This window comes from Triplophysa dalaica, chromosome 10, assembly GCF_015846415.1.
Source record: "Triplophysa dalaica isolate WHDGS20190420 chromosome 10, ASM1584641v1, whole genome shotgun sequence".
Taxonomy (NCBI): Eukaryota; Metazoa; Chordata; class Actinopteri; order Cypriniformes; family Nemacheilidae; genus Triplophysa; species Triplophysa dalaica.
The window spans coordinates 19,864,035-19,888,567 of NC_079551.1; the positions used below are offsets into that span (position 1 = coordinate 19,864,035).

Sequence of the window (24,533 nt, forward strand, 5' to 3'; positions counted from 1 at the left end):
CTCTTATACACCCTGGTCACACTCATTGGCACCCTTTGAAATTCTTATGACTAAAATATCTCTCAAGTATATTCCCATTGATATATACATTTCCTGAGCACGCCAAGGTGACCAGAAACATGATGTTGTTCAGTCATCACTTCTTCTTGCACAGGAGAATAAATATTAGTTACACAAAGCCCAAACCCCCTTAATCATTTATAAAACCAAAATATAAAGTTCTGTTGTACACAAGATACAAAATGGCTTTCAGGAAATAGTTAAAACAATAAAACATCAAGGCAATGATCAATAAGTTTTCAATGGACTGGAGATGTTGAAAATTAGCTTGAAACAGGATGCGTATCTATAATGTCTCAATGTACAGCGAGGAGAATAATTTGTGTGGCCTTAATGGTTTATTGTTAACTAATGAATTAACTATTGTTAACTAATAGCACCTTATAGTAAAGTGTTACCAGAAAATCTTCTCACTACATTACCACAGTGAAATTTGTGACATTCTGTCTTTAAGTGAGATTATTAATGAAAAGTCACAGCATATACAGTAGATCTTTGGCTTGATCACATGCTTTCTTGGAATCTGCAGTAGGAGCCTCCAGACAGGCATTAAATATTAATATGCGATCTTTGGGAATAAATAACAAATGACAGAATGTCATGAAAAATGTTTGAATAAACATCTCAAATCCTTTAAGATGCGTCTAACTGCCAGACTGGTTGAACAGAAAGGATGTTTTGGCAGCACCTTGGGAATGATGATGTTTATATAATGCAAACTAAACACTTGAACATTTAAGAGGATTTTGTGACTTCATATAAAACAATTCTTTAATACTGGTACACAATATATGACTTAAATCCAATATGTGCTGTCATGTTTTTAATATACATACAGTATACTGTACATACTGTATATACCATTTTCAATTCCTGACTGAGTGGCAGATTTTTATACTGATAAATTTACATGACATTTATTCATTTGGCAGACGCTTTTTTCCAAAGTGATTTTTAAGTGGGAGAGCATATCAACATTTTGCCAACACGCTGACACAAATTTTATATTTTGTTGCATGTTGCATGTGTTTCTCTCTTCTGTGGGGCCTGTTGCGTGGTTTCACTACAAGCGGTTCGTATCTGGTCGAGATGTTGGTATGAACTGGCATGGATATCAATTTTATATCCTGAGAGGGCCCATCAAATGCCTGTGTACAGATTCAGCTCTGCAAAACAGGCCAGACAGGATCGTGTTGCGCAAATACAAATGGATTTGGAGAAATTACTCAGCTTTGTTCCGGGCATTTCTGCTGCTGTACGACTGTCTGACTATTATAATCTCATCCAAATATAATGAAAGAGGCAGGGAATGGCTTGTTTCCCAGGTTGGGGGATTTTCGACTGACTAAAAAATAACATGCTGCACGTTAAGCTGAGTCTACAGTAGGGGAAAGAGATGTTTATTTTGGGAATGTGCTTCATGCAAAGATATCCCATTAATGAACATCTCGGTTTCAAACACACTTACAATTTGATGATTAGTTTTTAGGCGTTAACATCGAGATGAATTGACATTGACAACCTGTTTCACTTCCATATTGTGACGGGTTTCTGAGAGAAACAGCAAGAAAGAACAAAAAATAGCTATTTGGCTATTATTATTATAACAAAGACTAGTTGGGTGACTGTTGCTCTTGGAACGCTGGTCATCCATGTCGTTGGTTTCATCAGTACGGATTGCTGGGATGCTGAGTTTGTGTTACCATGGCAATATGTTTGGGATGTCTTTACTTTTAAAGCTGCACTACATGCAACTTTTTTCTTTTGTGAGACTGAAATAAATTAAAGGCGGGGTGTCCAATTTCCGAATTATGCTAGTTTAGAAGTAGGGCCGAGTACCAAAACAACCTTGTAGCCAATCAGCAGTAAGGTGCACTGGATGGACATTAGTCGAACCAAACCCTGACGAAAGTGAAAGATGGTGGTAGGAGTATGTCTTCTTTGGTGATTTGAAAATCAACAACGGCTATGAGAAATAGTACAGCCTTTAAGTGATAAAAAAATCATGTCGTTTGTACAGCTGCTCTATTTTCTGCATTGTGTCAGTATTCATAGTACCATCAAACTGTAACACCAAACACATATTTTAGATTTGTTTGATTAATTTATATCAGCTGTCGGGCGGAAACCTCCTAAATCCAAATTTTGTCAATTTCATATTTTTTCACAAATCTATGCCATTGGTCAGTCCCCATATGTGGGTCTGTTATTTTTACAAATTTTTAACTAATCTAAACTGTTGAAAATACCTTGAGAGCAAATCTCTTAACTCCGTTGGACACTTCAACTGTCCTCCACCTCTTCTTCACTCTACACACCTCTCGGCATTACGTCTCCTTATTGAAAGTCGGATAACTCGTGTTAACGAGTGAAAATAGTAAGGTTAGATACATTTGAGTAGGCCTGTTTTGTTAAAAATCGATAGCTGTAATGCTTCGGTGCAGAAGGAAGCCGGTGAGCCACGAAGGTAAATTTGCGAGCAGATTAGGCTAATCTGAATTTTGATGAACACGTACAGCAACATCTGTGTCCGTACCATTCTTATCAATATCAGCGTTATATCGTATCTCCCTACTCCCAAGTCATAAACCTGGTATTTCCAATTAAACATGGTTTTTGGGGAAATGTTGTGTTAATGCTGGTACACAACAGTATATGATAGCAATATACGGTATAATACCAACTTTGATGATACGATGTTTAATGACTCAAAAAATATCCACCCGACAGCGACGATATGTGTCTATGGTACTGAATGACTATAAAACGTATATATAAGTATAAGTACGTGACCCTGGATCCCAAAATCAGTCTTAAGTAGCACGAGAACATTTGCAGTAATAGCCAAAATTACATTGTATGGGTCAAAATGATGGACTTGTCTTTTATGCCAAAAATAATTAGGATATTAAGTAAAGATAATGTTCAATGAAGATATTTTGTAAATTTGAGAATTACCCACTTAAGTTTGGCATCTATCTAAAGCTTTGAATTTCAGCTTTTGGGTTCATTTACTCTCCACAACGTCTTTGCAGCGTTAAAACAAACTTGTATCTTCTTAGCAACGGCCGCTACAGCGCCTTTGATGCACAACTTTAAAAGCGATATTCTCAGTATTGTTAATTTTGCGACCTCTGATTCCGAAGTTATATATACAAAGCATTACAGTATACAGAGCTTTATGAATCTCGGTCATTCTTTATATTTATATATATTTTAATATTTCGGAAGAAGCTATGTAATGGTTTTCATAGCCGAACACAACAGTGGAGCTTAAAAGCAGACAGCAAACAGACATTTTCTGTTCAGCTGAACCCAGCGGCGAATGCATGGCCTGCAGATGACCTGAATATTATAGTAGCTTTGTCTTAATGGCTTATCCGTAAACAAAAGAGAAAACGCTGGGCTACACATATCCTGTGCATCTCCAGCCAAACCATGCTCTAAACCCCCCTGAATCTGAACAATAAAAGTGTGGAGAATACAGATTCATTATTCACATGCAGCATGCGTTGCTTACTCCTGAGGAAAGCTGTATGTTGTACCTCAGTTTCTCTCTTCTGTTATACATAAACAGGTGACTGTAATGTTTAATGTGCAACGATGAAATATAATCCATTTTCATGATATGAAAGTGCTGTTTTAGCATACACTTATCCAAAGCAAAGTGCATTTAAGATACATGTGATCGGTTTTGGCATCCCCTGGGTGTCCAATCCGTGACCTTGGTTATATTTTATAAGTCGCGATACATATCAATGCAAATGTTTTTCCACATATGCAATCCTCAAATACAGACAGTACTTCTTATCTAACTCTGTTCTCTTTTTCCTCATTTTTTTCAGTGGTCTGTAGTTTCCGTGGATCTGTCTCACATGGTTTGTCTCTAGAGCTTGGAGAAACCGTTCAGATCTTGGAGAAGTGTGAAGGTAAGACATCCAAGTCAAATATCACATACATTCTTGTTTTCTAATGATTAAGTTTAAAGGGTTAGTAAGTTCTCTTCGAAACGAGAACAAAAACTTATTTTTAAGAGTTTGGGTACTTGTTTTATTCACACTTGAAGTCACACGGCGTCCCCCATCCACTTTTGGGTCAACTTGTAAACTTGTAAATTACAAGAAAAATCCATCTCTTCATTTCTCCTGAGAAAATGTAACCCGTACTGCTGGCAGTCTTAAATTCAGAAACCAGAATAATTTTGAATACTTAAACTCAACTGAGAGACTTTCAACAGGAGGCCCCCAGGGTAGAGATTTCACTCGACTTCACGCTGTAGTAAATGTTTCATTAGCATGTATTATGATGAGAAGACTACATCTTCAAAGTTCAATGGATTATTAGCATGTCTGAATTCATTTTAAGTTATTCAACATACTGTTAGCTACAGTAGCTTACCGTAATGTCGGTCTTGTAGATCCACCTTGTTGACCTTGTGTACCCATCTGTGAACTCAGATTTTGATATATGGTCTTATTATCGATTCAATGATAAAAGCTGTTTATCGTCATCCTGGCCTGGAAGTGCCGGTGCGTGTTTGATCATTTATTCAGCCTTATGTCTTTCAAAACCTGTAGATTTCTTATGTGGAACACGAAAGAAGTCCCTGCTGAAAAAATACATGGAAACACAATCAGAAACCATCACAGAAATTCTAATGCTTTCCATTTGATTATCCTTACAATTCAACACCTTTTCAATTAAAACCATTACAAAATTCCTTTTTGTTGTGTGTTTTGGGCATTATTCCAGCAGGATTAACATCCCACCAATAGAATCCATCACACACCAATAAACCCCATACAGTTTACATTAAAGCAAATACAAATAGTATGGTTTCTATTGTATTTTTTCAGCAGGGGATATTTTGAGAAATGTCCTGGTAGTTTGGTACTATATCTATATAATGGAAGTCAAAGGAGTCCAATGTTGTTTGATTACCAACATTCTTCAAAATACCTTTTGTTTTCTGCTGTAAAAAGAAAGACATACAGGTTTGAAATCCCTTTAAAACAATCTACCAGTACATTTTATAATATTTTGGGATCACCACAAGTTATCATGTTATGTGAATTTAAAAGCTCAATGTTAACACACAGCCTACAGATTTACTTTCTGGCAACAGAATTGTCAATTGAGCTCCCTCTGGACATCGAAAGAGAATTTGCTCGATTTCGGTGTGTAAAGGTCAGTAATAAAAAATGCTTGTTCCCGAGAGCTGTCAATGGTCACGGTTACAGCCTGATATTCAGAGCCCGCAGGCAAAAAAGTGCTGCATTGTTCATCATCTACTGAAGTATACTGTAGCCTTGTGAAAGAAGAAATATATGTTGAGTCAAACACAAAGCCTCGGCCTCAGGTGTGTGACTGGTAGAAGGTGTTTTAAATGTCCTGTGTTCTATTTTTTGCTACCTGTCAAGTTATCTGGGGCTTATTTCGGAAGTACAGTGACCGAGAGTGGGTAGTGTTACAATAAAAAACCTATTTAACTGCCTGGTCGACGTCTAAAAGCTAAAAGTATTGCATACAATAAAGCTTTCCACCCAAACTTCAGTTCTCTCATAATGGACTTATGTTGTTCGAAAACTGTTCATTCTTCTGTGAAACATACGTTTTCCACACAATAAAAATGATCAGCGATTTTTTGATTATCATGCTGAAAAAAAACGAAAAAATAAGACCATTATTGTTCATAAAACTGACAATTCTTCAAGGAAGTCGGAACAAAATGTGTTCAAGTAAATGATTACAGAATTGTGGGTGACCAAACCCTTCAATTTCTCCAAGTATGCACAGTTTGAAGCCCTCAGAAGTGTGTGACTTGACATACACTTGTATGTGTGTGTATTTGTGGATTCGGGTGCGGGTCAGTAGGTGAGGCGAGAGGTTTTGATTTGGCTTCAAGACCCGGGATAATCAGTGCTCTTATTCACAGGGTTAGCAGTTTGCTGTGCGTATTGATTGTTTTGCTGCAGTGAAATGTTTTTCAGGTAATGGATGCTTGGAAAATCGAAGCTTTTGAGAGCTCTGAGCTCTGAGTGTCACAGTGGCCTGCAGTGGGCTGACTGGAGCGTTCTGTTCAGAGGGCTGAAGTTTTTTGCAGTGTCATCTGCTGGGAAGTTGAGAGACGAGCGTGCGTTTGAAGACATGGCAGTATACTTGACTGCCTCTGCTCATCGGGGGTCTCCCTTTTTATTGTAAACAGAACCAGGGCCAATGTTCAAGTTACTGCAGTGTTTCCCGAGACTGTGGAATAGAAATGAGGATAGATGCGTGGATGGCAGACAGACAGAGAGACGGTCGGATAGATGGATAGGCAGACAGATTGAAAGACAGACAGAAAGAGGGAAGGTGGACAGAAAGATAGATAGCTATAAATTGACAGACAGACAGATAGATGAAATGGCCAACAGAGACACAGACAGGTAGATGAAATAACAGACAGACATATGGACAGCGACCCACAGGTAGAAGGAATGAGAGACAAATTGATGGAATGGCAGACAGACAGACAGAGACAGACAGATATAAGGAATGACAGACAGAGAGACAGACAGATAGATGGAACTGCCAAAAGAGACATAGACTTGTAGATTAAATAGCAGATAGGCAGATAGACAGAGACCTACAGATACAGACAGACAGATAGACACAATGCTAACAGAGACACAGTCGGTAGATGAAGTAGCAGACTGATACAAAGGGGCCCACAGATAGAAGGAATGACAGACAGATAGATAGACGAAATGGTGGACAATTAGGCAGAGACAGACAAAAAGATAGAATGGCCAAAAGAGACACAGACAGGTAGATGAAATGGCAGACAGATAGACAAAGATACAGACAAATAGATGGAATGACAGACAGAGAGACAGACAGATAGATGGAACGGCCAAAAGAGAAATAGACTTGTAGATTAAATAGCAAACAGGCAGATAGACAGAGACCTACCGATACAAGTAATGACAGACAGACAGATAAAGTGGCCAGAGACACAGTCGGTAGATGAAGTAGCAGACTGATACACAGAGACCCACAGATAGAAGGAATGACAGACAGATAGATGAAATGGTGGACAGGTAGGCAGAGACAGACAGATAGATAGAATGGCGAAAAGAGACACAGACAGGTAGATGAAATAGCAGACAGATAGACAAAGATACAGACAGAGAGATGGAATGACAGACAGAGAAACAGACATGAAGATGGAGTGCCAGACAAACAGACAGATAGAGCCAGGGAGATAGATGCAATGGCAGAGAGATCAGACAGATCAATAGAATGACAGACGGAGACAGAAAGATAGACAGGCAGTTGGATTCAATGGCAAGCAGATAGACACAGATACAGACAGATAGATGGAATGACAGACAAACAGATAGATATAGGCAAAAGCAGAAAGATAGATGGAATGGCAGATATACAGACAAATATAGATAGAATGACAGAAAGACTGATAGATGGAATGGCAGACAGACAGATGGATTCACAGACGGAGAGAGAGACAGATAGAATGTCAGACTATGATACAGGCTTACATAGAGAGACAGGTAGACAAAATATCAGTAACAGAGAGACATATAGACAGACAGACAGACAGGTGGAATGGCAGACAGAGAGACATACGGTGAGAAAGAATGGCAGACAGATGGATGAAATGAAAGACAGAGAATCAGACAGGTAGATGATACAACAGACAGACAGGTGGGATGACAGACAGAGAGACAGAAAGATAGAAAAGCAGACAGACAGACAAGAACCGACAGGTTGATGCAACAACAGATAGAGAGACAAACAGGTAGATGGAACGGCCGACAAAGATCCAGACAAACACAAAGATAGAGAAACAGACAGACCGACAGACGATGGCAGGAGCAGTAGTCATCCCACAGGGGTTTGGCTCTGTGACGTGAAACCTGTTGAGTCAGCCCCCACAGCTGTGAACACAAACAGTCTGACAGCTCAACAAGTCCCTGCCGTCTAAACCTGTTGAGAGACACAAAGACACATGACACATTTCATCAGCTGATGTTTGTATACAGCTGTATGTTGATGTTGAAATCCACAACATCCACATGGAAGTCTCACCACATGAGCCGTCTGCTAATCTATCACAGCTAATGCCTACAGTCAGCCACTAGCTTAGTGTTTGTGTACAACACTGTCAACTTTTCTGAAGTTGTTTTGTCTGTTTCTTCTCTAGAGAGCGTCAACTAGACGTCTAATTTGCTAGCTGGTGTTTAGGCAGCTTGTAGCAAGCTAACAGTGATTTGCTAATATGCTGAAAACATTCAAAAGTTTATTCCATTCAATAGCTTGGTTGGTTTAGGTGCTAAAGAGAAATTGAAAGTGCAAGCGGCTATTATTGAATGACGTTTTATGCCAGTTTATGCATAAATCTAAAAGGTAAATTCGAAGTCCACCTCACTGTTAGAGACACAGCTGGGGTGGATGCTAACAAAGATCGACTGCAATCATAAATGCGTCGGGTCTGGATTGCGTTTGGGAGAGATGGCCGCAGGTGCGCAAAACGTTACTAACCAAGCTTATGAATTTTCCATCTTCTTCCCAGCAGATTTTGCAAATGACTGCATTAATAGTTGCATCAAACTACCGTTTTGATTTGAATATTGCAGTTAGTATCTGTGATTTATCCTTTTCTTCTTTTTATGAAATATTGAGTAAAAATAAGGGTAGAAATAGAACAGCAGTGATTTTTCATATTTTTTAATTAAAGATGTTTGTTAAATAGGCAATGAAATCAACTTTGGCCAATAAAATAAACTAATATTTATAACTGATATTTCATCATTTTTGGTTATCCTGTTATAGACAATGACTTGACTAATTGTTGTGTGGACCATCACAGCTAGGGTTGGGTATCGAGAACCGGTTCCAAATTTCAAAGAACCGGGGATTCGATAGGACGCGCGCATTTCGGTTCTGTTTACCGATTCCTGACGTTTTCAATCACTCGCGAACGGCAGTGAGCATTTAACAAGTGTATCTCTCTGCCAGGACCTTCAACAAGAACCTTATCTCATTATGCACATGCGCAGATCCTTACCATCTCCACTATGAACGCAGCAAACGTGCAAAAGTTTGGTTAAACTTCGTGAAAAAAGATGATAGCATTGCCACATGCAATACGTGTGGTAAAGATATTTTGTGAAAGGGAGGAAGTACCTCTTATATGATGAAACGCGTCTTTAATCTGAAGGAATCCACCATGTTAAATCTCAGCCTCGAGTCCTTCTGCTGCAACGCAACAGGGCTATTAGCAGCGTCTCACTATGGTACAAAATACAGATAGAGATGAAAAGACAATCAGTTTTGTTTAAGTTACTTAATTTTTTTTGATAGTGATCACAATTAAATACATTCGGAAGCTTCTAGTTCATTTTAAATTAAATTAATTTGAATTATTAATTCAATCACTTTAAAAAGATTTATTAATTCAGTAATTCAGAATATGGACGATTTACCTACTGCATGTTTTATATAAGTTGTATTTTTGTGTTATACCTAAATAGTTGGGGTTTGTAATTGCTTCTGATTTGACTTAATAGAAGTGTTGTTTATTTCATTATTTGACGACTTGTCACCGTTAACAGTTACAGCCTACTGATTATAGCCTAAATGTTACAAGAATAAAAGGTAAGAACTGTTTACTTTCAGTATTTGCTATATTTTATCTTCCCCCAAAAATATTGGAATCGGAAAAGAGAGTCGATAAGAACCGCATTCAATAAGCAGAAAAAATTAAAACGATATCCAACCCTAATCACAGCCACAGTGTTTGCCAGCTGAACCCAGCGTGTAAAGCTAGTCAACCCACACTCACCAAGTGGTCTTTTAGCCAGGTGTGTAATTCAAATCAGTATTATGCAAATGAGTTCCCGCCACAATAGGTCTTTGTTAATGGCTAGTTAATTTGCTTCAGATGAGATACAGGTCATTTGTGTCCTCCAATTAAAAAGCACTAAAACAGACAGAAGCAGAGTAATGCTCCTGTAAATGATGTGTTCAGAGCACCAGCGGGGTTAGCCAGATGAATCTACCATCAGATGCCATTCAGAATTGGATAAATAAAAAAAAACGTCCCTATAGAAATCAATGAATCTGAAGTCATGCCATTGGTTGAGTCAGAAATTGGACTGTGAAGAAGTGTTTTGAAAACCACATTTATGCTCCACATAGTCATTCATCTAAAAATATTTTTTACATAAAAAATATGCATTTAACCTTTAATTCCAATTAATAATAACATGAATTATTACTGTAAATTACTGTGCTGATTTGTTTGAAAATATCGAAAAGCAATGTTTTATAAACTTTGGAAGATAAGAAGTCTTGACGACTATTTGAATATGCCGCCGGCTAGCTGTGCAACTCTCTGTGCTGTTAACGTTGCGCAAAAATTATGGACAGCTGGCTTTCTCACCGCATTATTAAGGTGACATACTGTGCCGAGACTGAATTCATGCACCTCGCTCGTTTATTATGGACTGAAAGCTCATTATGATGTTGGTTGAGGCCAGTCGGGTTTTCCAGCAGTGTGCTGAATCTGTAATGAGATGGTGTTTCAGAAAGGTACTGGACGTCAGCCGTAGACCTTGGTGTACTAAAGTGCAATGTTCTGAAATTTAAGTTCTACGTCATCTAAAGATGTGGCCTTCACAACAGCATAGCTATATGATCCAGTGCATTAGGAACCAAGGGAAGTACTTTTGTGCAGTCTGAAAACGAATGATGGATTGTGTATACATCCTGTTCTGACAATACAGAAGTGACATGGGCAATTTCAGCATACAAACTGTACGAGCAACAAAATTCAACGTGATGTTTTAGATGCCAGCACAATTTGTAGGGATTCTGGGAACAATTTAGAATGTGCCGTAAGATTTAACTCAGCTGATGTGTTGTGTCATGAATAACATGTTTACTTTTGTCTTTTGCAGGATGGTACAGAGGCTTTTCCACCAAGAAACCAACAATTAAGGTAAATTGAATATTTACAGTAATAATTCATGTTATTATTGACCCACGGGTGAATCTTAATGTCAAACCCACAATGAAGAACCAGATCACTGGTTCTCAACTAGCGGGGTCATGACATATCTGTGAAAATATGTTTTTAATACCATACTGCAGGAAAAACATTGTTAAAATCAATAAAGTTTTTTTAACAAAGTGTCTATTTACACTGAATACAAATAGCCCACCTTATTGGAAAATACTATTTGCAATAGCTCCGCCCACAAATATGTGACTGGAATAGAGAAAGTGTAAGAACAACACCATTTCAAACAGCGACTCCAGTGGCCTAAGGTGAAAAGTTTCAATAAAATGGATTTAAGACTTAAAATACGTTTTTACTCATGAAGTTGAGGTTTAGGTTAAGGTTAGTGGTAGGTGGAGGGCTTTAGTATCTCAATAAGCTGGTATAATTTTTACTCATTTTTATAAATATTATAATTTACACTCTGTTATTATTATAAAGCACAACAATAGTGAGGTGCAAATAGTAACATTATCTACCACTATTTATAAGTTCCAATAGCATCTTACTACTATTTATACTTAATACAGCTATTTTCGGTTAGTGTAAATAGCATATCGCAAAGAAATGCTGCTATTTTCACTTAGTGTAAAAAGCATATATTGCAAAAAGCTGCTGCCAATTTTTTTGAAAATTCTTCGCATATCTTTCGAAACAAATTCATCTGTTAACGTTGACACACCGTTTTTCATGAGAACCATGAACAAATACTGTAGGCCTGTCACGATAACAAGTTTTTGTTTGGCCTGAGAAATAATATATTTTGCCTGAGAAATAATTGCGATAAACTATATTATTGTTATTTTGTGAAAATGTTATGCCACTGATTTTAAAGTTGATAATAAAATAATGCAAGTACGGCCTTTCATAGAACAAAGGTCTTTTAATTCTTAAGAATATTTTGACATTGGAATGTTAATAATGCAAATGATAATATGAGTGTAAATCGATATTCAAAATAAATAAACAATAAACATTCGTTTTAAAAGGCTAGTTTCGGTACTTCATTATGATTGGTAGATTTGCATTGAGACAGAGACAGTGCAATCAGATAAAATCTTAACGTTATTAAATTTATATAAACAAACCTTCATATTAACAGAATTGCAATACAGTATATCGCATCACCAAAACGGTCAACATCATGTTTATATTTTGCACAATAAGTCGATAAATTAATAATCGCAACTAGAGATACAATGATGACCGATATATTGGCCAATAATTGGTATCGGTTGATAAAAGCAATTATTTACACCATCGGCCATCGGCTGATAATTTAAAAACCGCTGATGATCAATACCTGTAATATTCCGTCAATAAAAACGAGGACAAGAAAATCTGATTAATTTATATAATCAGAAGGTTAAGAAATATTCATGTAATCTTCAGAATCATTATCGACAGATATCACTCTGAATAATCGGTTATCGTTGGACAAATGTAGAATCGTTGCATATCTTATTGCAACAGGCCTATGAACTTAATCAGATTTTTTAGATTTTCTCAGGTTGCGCTTTGTTTTGTTTGGTAAATTACTATCAAAAAGCACAAAATGCGAGTTTTTTCATTCATATTTTGTTTGATTAAATACTAAATGTTAATGTGCAAATCAGGGTCCAGATGTAAAACCAGATGAGATCTACCGTTACACCAAATGCCTTGGTCTTAATCATGGGATAGGAACTTAAGTGCAGAATATTTTCCAAATGTTTGTAATATAATTGTAATATAATTCCCATACATCTAAAAGTCATGTTTGTCTTGTTGACCTGTGTCTGTCAATAATAATTCATGGATGTGTTGGACAATTGACATGGATGATTTCACTGAATGAGACACTCAGACTCCTAGACAAAAATGGAGGCTGTGAAATCCGTTTACCACACAACATTCGTCTTGCTTACAGGAAGGCAGTTGAAACGGCCGGTTTTATGTCTGTTGTCGTCAGTAATGAAATCAGCGGATATGCTTTAATGCTTATGCTAATAAAGGCCTGGAAACAGGCTGCGAGTTGAATTTTAGTAGCAAGGGGATCATTTTTTTCTTTTTAAAAATAGCAAAACCTCATTAATGTGAATCTATTTATTTCTAAACGTTATGTTTGTAATGTGATGTTTCGGAAGACATCAATATCAGATTTTTAGTTGGTGGCAAAATCATTTCAACCAATAGCCTAACAACTATGCTTCCATAAATTGTTGCACTGACACATTTGCGAGACTTACTGTTATTTTATCCTAAAAGTTTTTATATTCTTATAAGGATGAAAGTAGATGCATTTTGCTTGTATACCTCTAATATTTATTCGCTTGTCAGGTCCCACTAGGCTGATTTTGATGTTATCTGAGGACACATAGTGAAATACGTCTGCTCTCTCTCAATGACACAGTTAAGATACGGCCTAAGAATGTGTTCATTATTCAGCTTTTTCTGACCCAGCCATAAATGAATGCTCAGAAATTGCTCTTTTATAATTTATGTTTGATGGAGATCTCAGTTGTGATTTATTTAAAGATCTTTGTTTCAAATGTTTCTCCTAAAATTGGAGAAATAAAAACAGAAACAAATGAGTGTTGTTTTAATAAATAGAGTATCGAGGTATAGAGGTAAAATAATCTGGATTTGGGTTAAGTTTATGAGAAATATTTGAGTTTATATTGAAATATTCAATATTATTGAGTTTAAATTGCAGACTTGAAAAATCTGAGCTACTGTTGAGATTTTTTCTGAAACTCTAATGGAGATATTTGTGAGATGTCTGCCGCTTTTTCTCAGGAGAAAACTCAGATGAGACTTAAGCAAAAATGTATATTTTCTCAATTTAATCGTATTGATATCTAGGAGCAATTACTGAGACATTAAAGAGATTTAATCAGTGATTTTTTTGTCTTGGCTAAATATAATGTATTGGGAATATCTCAAGACATAAGAACTGTATTGTAAAGTAAATCTTTTACTTTAGCTTTTACAGTATAACAGCAAACTATTATTCAGCAAGCGAGTTGCAAGCTCAAGTCCTACTATTCGATAACTCAGTTCAAACATATGTCGTGTTCATAGCTGACATTTTCCGACAATTTACTTTTATGTGAGTAAAGTTCACCTTACAAAGGACAACCGAAAAATGGTATGCATGCCTTGACCTTTATGGAGCTTTGACTGTACTATGAAGGAGCTCTGATCAAAACCACCAAAGCTAAGGGGACTTTCACGCCAAATCATTCAAAAGTAACATACTGTATACGCAGAAACAGAAGAGCATCAGTGACTTACTCATCTGGCAGCTATAAGGAAATTAAAAACAGGTATTAGCTTAAAGATAAATTTAAAAGTATATGTATGTGTATGTGTATTTCATTACATTAATAATCTAGAAAATAGTAGGATTTGAAATATCCCATATAGTATCTGAACTTACTGTGAACTCAATCACAGACATTGTTGCGCGCATCTCACTCTGGCCATCCGTCAGGCACAGGTGTGCCACGCCGCATGCCAGTTGACACTTTCCTCGAGGCGAGAATCCGTGGGGCTGCATGTGTGCGCGTGCCACGTGGCAAGACCTCAAAGCGCCCGGCGGAGGTGCCCGCGGTGCCCGTTGCACTCACGGCCCGCAGAAGCGCAATCTACAGCCAAACCTTGCTAATCTGCTGTAGAGGTGACACTGGGCTGGCACCTGCTTCACAATTCATGTGCCAAGCCTGCGCTGCAGAAGCCACGGGGTTGTACTCACGGTGTGAATAAGGTCGGTAAACTCATTCCATTACCTGCGGCTAAGAGGAAAGAACACCGGCTAGAATAATGATCAGAATAATGATCAGCGTATCTACTGAACTTTTTCCTCTTCTTAGTGTCATGGTTCCACCTCTCCTTGTCAGGTATTTCTTGGTTTAGAGGTGGAATCATGCAGAATCCTCTGTTTCATGTGGGGAGAGACATTTTTGACCCTTGCTGTCTTCCATACTCTCCTCAAGTCGCGTCATTGCCCTACCCTCCTGTTTCCTAGTTTGTGTTAATTACCTTCCCTATAAAGAGTCCTCATGTTTCTTTGTCTCGTTGCGCGTTCGTTGTATGAAGTCCCTCGTCCATGTAAGCGTTACCTTGACTGTGTTATGTATTAGATGTTGCTGCTTCTCTGTATTGTCAAGTAAGTGTAGTTTATTGTTTTGTTTCAAGTGTTTGTTTTTCTAGTTAAGTTAGTCAGTTTTCCTTTTGTAATTTATTATATATCTTGTCTTGTTTTTCCCCCCTCGTGGGTTTTGCTTTGCCTCTTAGTGTCTTGTAATTGTAATAATAAATCTGTTTACCCCGTACCATCTCGTCTCGTCCTGTGTCTGCCAGCAATTGGGTTCTTGCCATGAGTTACCATGACAGAATGAACGCGCCACGTCCGAACCCAGCAGGCAGCATGGACGGTACGGTGACATTTCCGCGGTCTCTCCAGGCCCACTTAATGCTTGGACTCCGCCAGGGGAGTGTCTGTGACCCGGAGTTCGCCGAGCTTTTCTCGACGGCGGCGGTGATGACCGAGTTTGGAGAGGAAGAGCTGAAAACAATCTTCAACTGCTGCCTCACTCGGTGCCTCACGCCGTCAGAGAGGAGGCTGCTGGCTCCCCTGGGGTTTGCGGACATGGTCAGGTTCGTGAGCAACCGGAGCGATCCCGGAGGCGGGGTTCCACTTGGGACTTCTACCTCGTGGTCGAGCGCTCCGGGAGATCTCGTCCTGGCCGCCGCAGCCCTGGGGGACTCGGTACCTGCTGGCTTGAGCTCCATGGTTGCCGGTCCCGCTGGTGGAGTCCGAGATGAGTGGGGGGGAGAGACTCTGGGATGCCACCTATAGACTCCTCTGTCCCAGAAACCCCTCTGTCCTCCACGGGCCCAGCCAAGGGTCCCATTTTCCGGAGGAGGAGGCAGGGTAGAGGAGCGACCAGTCCGGAGCTATCCAGTCCGGAGCTATCCAGTCCGGAGCTATCCAGTCCGGAGCTATCCAGTCCGAAATATTTTTGGGGGGGGCGCCGCGGGGAGGTGACAGCCCAGCAGCCGCCGTCAGAGAGCGCTGCCCAGCAGCCGCCGTCAGAGAGCGCTGCCCAGCAGCCGCCGTCAGAGAGCGCTGCCCAGCAGCCGCCGTCAGAGAGCGCTGCCCAGCAGCCGCCGTCAGAGAGCGCTGCCCAGCAGCCGCCGTCAGAGATCGCTGCCACAAGAGGCCACCAAGCCCACGTTTTGTTTGGCCTCCGGCAGCGGGGAAGGTTCGTGAAGGACTTTGCCTTTGACTTCCTGACCGCGGCGCGGTCTTCGGGGTTCAACGAGGCGGAGTTAAAAGCTATTTTTAATAGTTGCCTCGATGAGCCTCTAGGACCCGCTGAAATGTGCCAGTTGAAGTTCAAGGGCTTCGCGGACACAGTCCAGACCCTGCTGGATCGTGAGTGGTCCAGACTGGATTCTCCATCTGGGCTAGCCTCGATTCCCGAGGGTCGTGCCCTGCAGATCGGTTTCGTAGGTCTCTCCTCGCCTCCTGTAGCCACTCCACCGCCCACCAACTCTGTTGGCAAGCGGGGGAGAAAGAAGAGGCCACGGAGGACAGCCCCGAGTCCTGTGGTCCCGAGTCCTGTGGTCCCGAGTCCTGTGGTCCCGAGTCCTGTGGTCCCGAGTCCGGAGGTGTCAAGCCCCAAATATTTTTTGGGGGGGCGCCGTGGGGATGTGACGGTCCGAGCGGCCAGCCCGGCCATGGATTCTCCCCAACTTCCGGCACCAAGCCCGTTCCAGCAGCCGGCACCAAGCCCGGTCAAGGAGCCGGAACCAAGCCCGGTCCAGGAGCCGGAACCAAGCCCGGCTGCCCAGCTCCGCGTTCTGGCGCGTTCCCCAGGGCTAGGACTTCCCCTCCCAGCCCTGCCCTTTCGGGACTTCCCCCAATGTTTTCTTGTTTGCCCCCACCCCCCCTCCCTTGTCTGTTATTTTTACTGAGTCACCCTAATCCCCTGAATGTTCTTGCCTGTCTGCCCCTAGTCTTGTTCTCCATGTTTTGTTTGGTCTTGTCTTTGTCCCAGTCTGCCTTGTCTTGTTCGTGCCTTTGAGGAGCATCAGGGTGCTGCTCCTTAAGGCGGGGGTTCTGTCATGGTTCCACCTCTCCTTGTCAGGTATTTCTTGGTTTAGAGGTGGAATCATACAGAATCCTCTGTTTCATGTGGGGAGAGACATTTTTGACCCTTGCGGTCTTCCATACTCTCCTCAAGTCGCGTCATTGCCCTACCCTCCTGTTTCCTAGTTTGTGTTAATTACCTTCCCTATAAAGAGTCCTCATGTTTCTTTGTCTCGTTGCGCGTTCGTTGTATGAAGTCCCTCGTCCATGTAAGCGTTACCTTGACTGTGTTATGTATTAGATGTTGCTGCTTCTCTGTATTGTCAAGTAAGTGTAGTTTATTGTTTTGTTTCAAGTGTTTGTTTTTCTAGTTAAGTTAGTCAGTTTTCCTTTTGTAATTTATTATATATCTTGTCTTGTTTTTCCCCCCTCGTGGGTTTTGCTTTGCCTCTTAGTGTCTTGTTATTGTAATAATAAATCTGTTTACCCTGTACCATCTCGTCTCGTCCTGTGTCTGCCTGCAATTGGGTTCTTGCCATGAGTTACCATGACACTTAGCTTTAAAAAGTGTGCTGTTTGATTTTAAAGAATGTCGTTTATATTATAACTCAAATTTCATGTAATGGTCGTATGCTGCAACTACACATATGTATGTTTGTTTATAGACCAAACTGCTGTATAAATTGAATCTGTTTACTCAATCTGTATAAAAAAATGTGTAGAACAATTTTAATATAAAAATGAATAAAAAATAGCTATTTACTAAAAAAAATATGATGAAGATCTTACTATAGACCTAACTCGCCTTAATTTAATTTTATTGTAGATTTAATTTTGTTTATTGTTTATTGAGCTTGTCATATATTGTTTTGTATCGAGGAAGGCGGGATGGGAGACGTGGGTCGCAATTTGGATGGCCGGTGGCGTGAGTGATAGTGGAAATCAGCTGCGCACGCACCGACCCCGACCCACGTCTCCGTCCCGCCTTTCTCGCTACATGTTTATTTAACTTATCATATAGCTTCAATGTAATCGCAAGGTACCTTAAACTCAGTGGCAAATAGTATTAAAAAGTTTATTTTAAATTCTATTAAATTCTATTAAATTCTTCTTTTTAACATTTACTAATACATTCTTAAAATTAAATGTTGTATTTGTTAACATGCATTAATGCACAATGGACCAATTTGCATAAACTATGTTACATGGTAAAATTAACAAGTTAAATGCAATTAAAGTTGCTCAGTGTAGCTAATGGATTAATTTATGTTAATAAATGAGACTGTATTGCAAAGTATGACCAACAGCAAAATTAATATTGCTAATCAATTAACCTATAGGAACTAAAATTGCATTCAAGCTATACATTTTATTAGTAGGTTTATTCGTAAAAATCAAACCAATGACCTTGAGCTAGCCCCATGCCCTACCAGATGTGCTACAGACAGTGTCTGTTTAGACTCATCCTTCAGTTTGCACAATACCAAAATGTGTATGTGACGTAATGCCACAGTGCTGATGGAGTCTGACTTGCATTTAACCCTGAATATTTATTTAAGACCCTTTTACTTGTTTAAGACGTGTCAATTATCATTTGTGATCTCATCTGACTTTCATTTGTCATTTACGAGACTTCAGTTGTCTAATGAAAGCTCTTACAGGGTCCCTTGAAAGCTTTGCTTTACTGCCTTGTGAATACTTGTGTGGTTATCCAGCACTGAGCTGTGAGTGCTTGTGTGGTTTTGGCTAAGCGCTGCGTTCCCTATTTTAAATGTCTCTTCCTCAATCAATTATTTTCATCAGAAATCTTCCACCCACACCTGTCCGCCTACGCACCAGCACCCCAGAGCCCGCGAACCAACATCGGGAATGCGTTTCCGAACAAGTACTAACGTCGGCAAAGAGAGGAGAGATAGAGAGCGCAAGGATTTGACTTGCAAAAGGTCAAATTGCTCAATCCCTTGCATTTGTACAAAGAAGTAAAGAGCAATTAGAGAATTCATTTAGAATGTATGCTGACAGCAGTTATTTGCATATTCAGCCGAAATTAGTTTGCTTGGCGCAATTTCCTTATCTTGTCGGTTGGTGTAGGGTGCAGGGTTGTGGAGAACGCATAGGGTCTCAGCCCCCTACGGGTTTGTGGTGGAATTGAAGAGCCTTCTCAAGATTAAGTAAAACAAAACAATAGAAATAGCAAAAATAAAATGACATAAAATGTAGGAAAATAAGCTATTAATAATTTTATTGAACATGTTATGATAACATAGATATGTTGTCCGTTTCTTGAATTTTCGAAAGCTTAAAGTTAGTTTTTTGGAAAGAAAATTGAGATTCGTTAAATCTTTCCACCGAGATTATCTCCCGATACCAATTCTGATGATAAAATGAATTTTCTTAACTTTCTGAATGTTATTAATTCATACGTTAACTATTATTATTGAACATTAAACTAGTGATGTTTCTTTATTTTTTATATACAGCGCACAAATTCATAGCTTTTTCCTGTCCTCTTTTGACTGACTTGATGTATCGGCCCTGATCATTGCCTATTTTTAAACTATCAACCGTAAAAAAATGCTTTTATTGCCGGATACAGATTATTGGCTGATATATCGGTTCATCTCTATTAAAAATATATAAAAACGGTAACTGAGCAGGTATGTAAACAGTCTGTTTTCAAAACTGTCTCCTTACCTTAACCCGATTCACAACAGTAAGATTATAATGATTATTTATTAACCGAGCAGTCGTACGACTTCATGGGAGTGTCATGAAAGATCAGTTTGTTGCAATTTGACTTCAACTCACATAAAGACTATTACATAAAGTAACCTGCAATTTTCCTTTTCAAACAGAGATGGCGATATAGAGGCAAAATTGTGGATTACCCAAAGTTATTTCTGCACGATTTTATCAAAAAACGTTGACCGTACATCCCAACCTCATGCCATCGGTTTAACATCTAATAAACGACACACTACACATTTAAAATAGCAGGGAAACCTCAAACTACTACTTTAGTAAATTTGTTTAGTTTACGGGGTGGTTTAAGACACAAAATGTTGTGGACCAGAAACATCTTTCCACTTTGCAGACCTGATGTAGACTGCAGATTCTGTTCAGTTATGTCACAGCCACTTTTCACCATCCAATCATTTGATAATAGATCAATTCATGTTCCGGAGGGCACCTTGCTTTGACTTTAATATTTGATTGGCATGACTCCTAACTTTAATTCAGTTTGAATGTCACCCGACAGTACATCGTCTGGTGAAACTAAAAGGCACAACATATTTTACCGCCTCCAAGACAAGCAAAACAAACAGCCTGGCAAGATTAGCACGGATAGCACACAATGCGGCAAACAATATGGGCTGGTTTGATTGAAAGGCAAGGATTCAGAACGCCCATGGAGTTGGTTTTCCACTGAAAGTACTGACAAAAAAGACAAGGGCACATTGGAGATATAATGAAAGCTTTTCGAGTGCATTTAGTCCTTTTTTGCTAAATTTCACAGTTTTCAGTCATGCATTGCAATTATGACAGTTTTTCTCTATTGTGAACGGCCTGCGACAAAGGATGCAGTGTGGGAAGTGTTTGTAAATGACTTCCGTCAGTTTTAGTCGGTCTTTGTCTGTTTTGTGGTGATTGAAGTGTTCAGACACACTTTAAAATAAGTTTTATGAACTGTTTTGTTGTGTCAAATTTGGTGAAATACGGCATGAGTCATCGTAACTTATATGACCCAGTGATCTGTGATTGTAATAAAATTAAACAAAATCGGTCATTATTTTATTACCATCAAAGCTTGTATATGACTCGTTATTGTGTGGAACACAAAAGAAGATATTTTGAGAAATGAGGTTTTGTGTTCATTCAAAGGGGGCGGGGCTTCAAAATAGCTTCGTTTCAGTTCTGCAGAAAAAACTCTTACAGGTTTGAAATTACATAAGAGTGAATAAATGTGACCATGGAGAACAAAACCAGTCTAATGGGTCGAAATTGAGATGTTTACATAATCTGAACGCTGAATAAATAAGATTTATATTGATGTATGAGTTGTTAGAATAGGATAATATCTGACTGAGATACAACCGTTTAAACTCAGGAATCTGAGGGTGCAAAAAAATCGAAATATTGATAAAATTACCTTTGAAGTTGTTTATCAGGGGCACTGTGACAGGCCATCCACTCCATATTTAAGGTACTAAATTTACTAAATATCTTCATGTAACATGATCTTTACTTAATATCCTAATGATTTTTGACCAAAGAAAAAGCGATTATTTTGACCCATACAATGTATTTTTGTCTATTACTAAAAATGTTCCGGTGCTGCTTAAGACTGGTTGTTTGATCCAGGGTCACAAATAATGAAAGAATGTTCATTTTTGGGTAAACTGTCCCTTTAAATTGATAAAAATCAACAACAGGTACAGTAAGTTTTCTTCTTTTAAACAAAAAATTTGGGGCATCTTTCCCAAAGAACGAGAGCGTCTATTCCCGAATCCAGGCCACAGTCAGACAGGTCTCAAGAGAGGAATTCCTGCCGATTAGAACAGGTCATCACTCCTTATGACAGAGAGGAAACGTAACGTGCCGTCGTGCAGGAAGTGAGGTCAAAAGGGGTGACACAGGGGAGCGCGTCTGCTAGACAGTCCCTCACACAGACCTCGCCTTTATATCAAGATGAATTGAGACTGAAAAAGATAGCGTGTTTTACCCAGATGAATTTAAACCTGACATATTGGTGCCTCTGCTTTGTCACTGTCTCTTTAAATTTATCTCTAGAGGTCAGTCTGCAACACATCACTTCATGCCTGTTGTTATGGGATTTTCACTTTCTGTGGCGATTTCCTGTGTTTGCTTATTTATAAAGACTTCAATTACTAAGTCATTAACGAATGTTATGCAATATAAAGAAAAAAACATGATTGTCTATATTTGAAAGCAGCTAATATTGTTTTTGTGCTCTGAGGGTTTACAATCTTTTTAGTTTGAGCCACAGGTTAACCGATCAAGTTGGTGATGTACATTTATGAATATGTACAAAACTGTATTATCAGAGTTAAAAGGGATTTCATTAGACATTAAATGCTGTTCAAAAACTCAATTTATGCCTGATTAGATGTTTTAATGAGTGAAGCGGTGTGTTCATAACAATAAGAAATGTAGGGACTTTATTCATGGGGAATTAATTGAATTGAATAAGTGTGTGTGTGCCGGGGGTAGTTACATAACTTAATGGAAACAGGTGGGAGAGTTGTTCTTTAAGTCTTAAAGTTGTCTGTAGATTTAACTCTACTGTATATTAGAAGAAAAAAACACTTAATGTAAACTAAACCCTTAACCTTGCTTGTGTTTTTAACATGAATATAACCATTTCTAACATTTTATAAACATTTTTAACATGAATGTGAAAGTTTTATGATCATTTTTAACATGAATGTAAACGTTTTTAGTAACATTTTTTAAATCAACGTGAACTGATTCATTAACATTTTGAAAAATAGAGGAGCAATGTGGAGATTTCGAAGGAGCATGGTGGCTGACACAACGACACGTTTTCACTTCTTAGCCGAAAGAGATAACGTATTTATGAGATGCACTCTGTAAGCAGTTTTTCCGTTTAGGGCTACTGTAGGAACAACATTTCCAATGCCATGTAAGGGTGTATTTAGATAGAAATAGCTCATTCTAAAATAATAAAAACATACATTTCATTATGTAAGCCCTTCATATACTGTTTCTCAGAAGACATAGTTAGATATATTATATTGCATTTTTGTCATTAGATCTATCAAAATATTCAACAGGGTATCTTTAAGGTAAACATTATGTATTTTATTAAATTAATTTGCCAAAAAACTGTTAATAAATGACGTCATAAACCTGTAACCGATCACATCAACTCATTTGGGCCCTGTGGATCATCAGTTTAAAGCAAAAATATGCAAAGATGGTGCATAGATTCGGGCTAAAATGATTTCAGCTCTCAGTTTTACCTTCAGTTTAAGCAGCATCTGGAACCAACGAGTGTGATGGAGTGGAGGCGGGGCTTATCTGATTCTGCATATTCACGTAATCTGTGTATACTTAATGAAGCTGAGGTGTAAAGTTAGATTTAAGCTATTTTAAGGCATTACAAAAAAATGAACGGGAAAAAAATATTTAAAAAATGAAATTTAATGGTTAGCGATTCATTTTAAAGGATAAAATGATCCTGCACAGGGGGACTTCTTTGCATTCACACTGTCCCTGGTCTTTAAAGTCCCCATGAAATCAAGTTTTTCGACTTAACATGCTCCAAAACATTGACAATGTTCACATTTAGAGGTCGTTTAGAGGTCAAGACTTACAGTCTCTCCCTTCCTGCACTATTTATATTTCAGTTTCTCATTAGATTTCCTGAAGCTCAGTGGTAAGAGCATTGCATAAACAACGCAAGGTTGTGGATTCGATCCCAGGGGATTGCACATACTTAGACATATAATGTATAGGATAATGCAATGTAAGTTGCTTTGGATAAAAGTGCATAATGCATAAAAATATCATTACATTTCTGTGATATAAACTAAATAGTATTGTCTATTTTAAAAGTGGGATGAGCCATTAAATAAGGCCCGTCCTAACTTTCTGTTTCAGTGTAAAATACAACAACACAAAGAAAACTGGACGTTTCAAGTCTATTCTATGTCTTTACAGATTTATATATAGTATAAATCACTCCTACGCTCCTATATTACACATTTATAATGTTTCATGAGACAGGAACTTTAAACACAGTTTATCTTCTCCGGTGATAATCATACAATGTTGCAAAACAAATGTTGTGTCTTTATACATTGTCTTCCAAGCATCCAAATGTAATGCGACCACGATTTCAATGAGATATTAAGTATGAAAATCCTGCATCTGCGGTTTTATGCAACAATGCATCAATGTGCATGTTCCTCATGATTATTTTTTTTCCACACTCGGTCGGCCTTGGTTACATTCAGCTGAAGAGGAGAGGCAAGAAAGTTATAACATTTCGATTTAACATTGCAATGCTTTTGTCTTTGAATGAGCAGACTGATGAATCATGCACCACAGCGACAGAGACGTTTATTAAGAAAGTATCTAGGTTCAATTAGAGTTTCTTTAAGCAAACAAATCGTTGTTGTCTTTCACAGACTCGAGGGAAGAGTTACTACCGGGAATGATTTTAATAAGGGGACGCTGTTACAGTAGGTGTATCTTTATTGCGCTTGTAGTTTAGTTAAATTTTCACTTCAAGTTAACTTGGTTGCCTTAGTGGAAGGTTAATAACATAATTAGTAACATTAATAA

General features: G+C 38.6%; 1 protein-coding gene across 10 annotated transcripts in view; it reads left to right on the plus strand.

Moving 5' to 3' along the window:
• The window catches only part of dock3 (dedicator of cytokinesis 3), a 162,016-nt gene that overhangs the window by 34,411 nt on the left and 103,072 nt on the right, over window positions 1-24,533 (plus strand). For all 10 annotated transcript variants that reach the window (XR_008907726.1, XM_056759059.1, XM_056759064.1 and 7 more), the window contains exons 2-3: window positions 3,906-3,989; window positions 11,022-11,062. Coding sequence is in view for 9 of the 10 variants with exons in the window: in XM_056759059.1 (XP_056615037.1) it covers window positions 3,906-3,989; window positions 11,022-11,062 (125 nt within the window). In the remaining variant the exon portion in view is untranslated. The remainder of the gene's footprint in view (window positions 1-3,905; window positions 3,990-11,021; window positions 11,063-24,533) is intronic.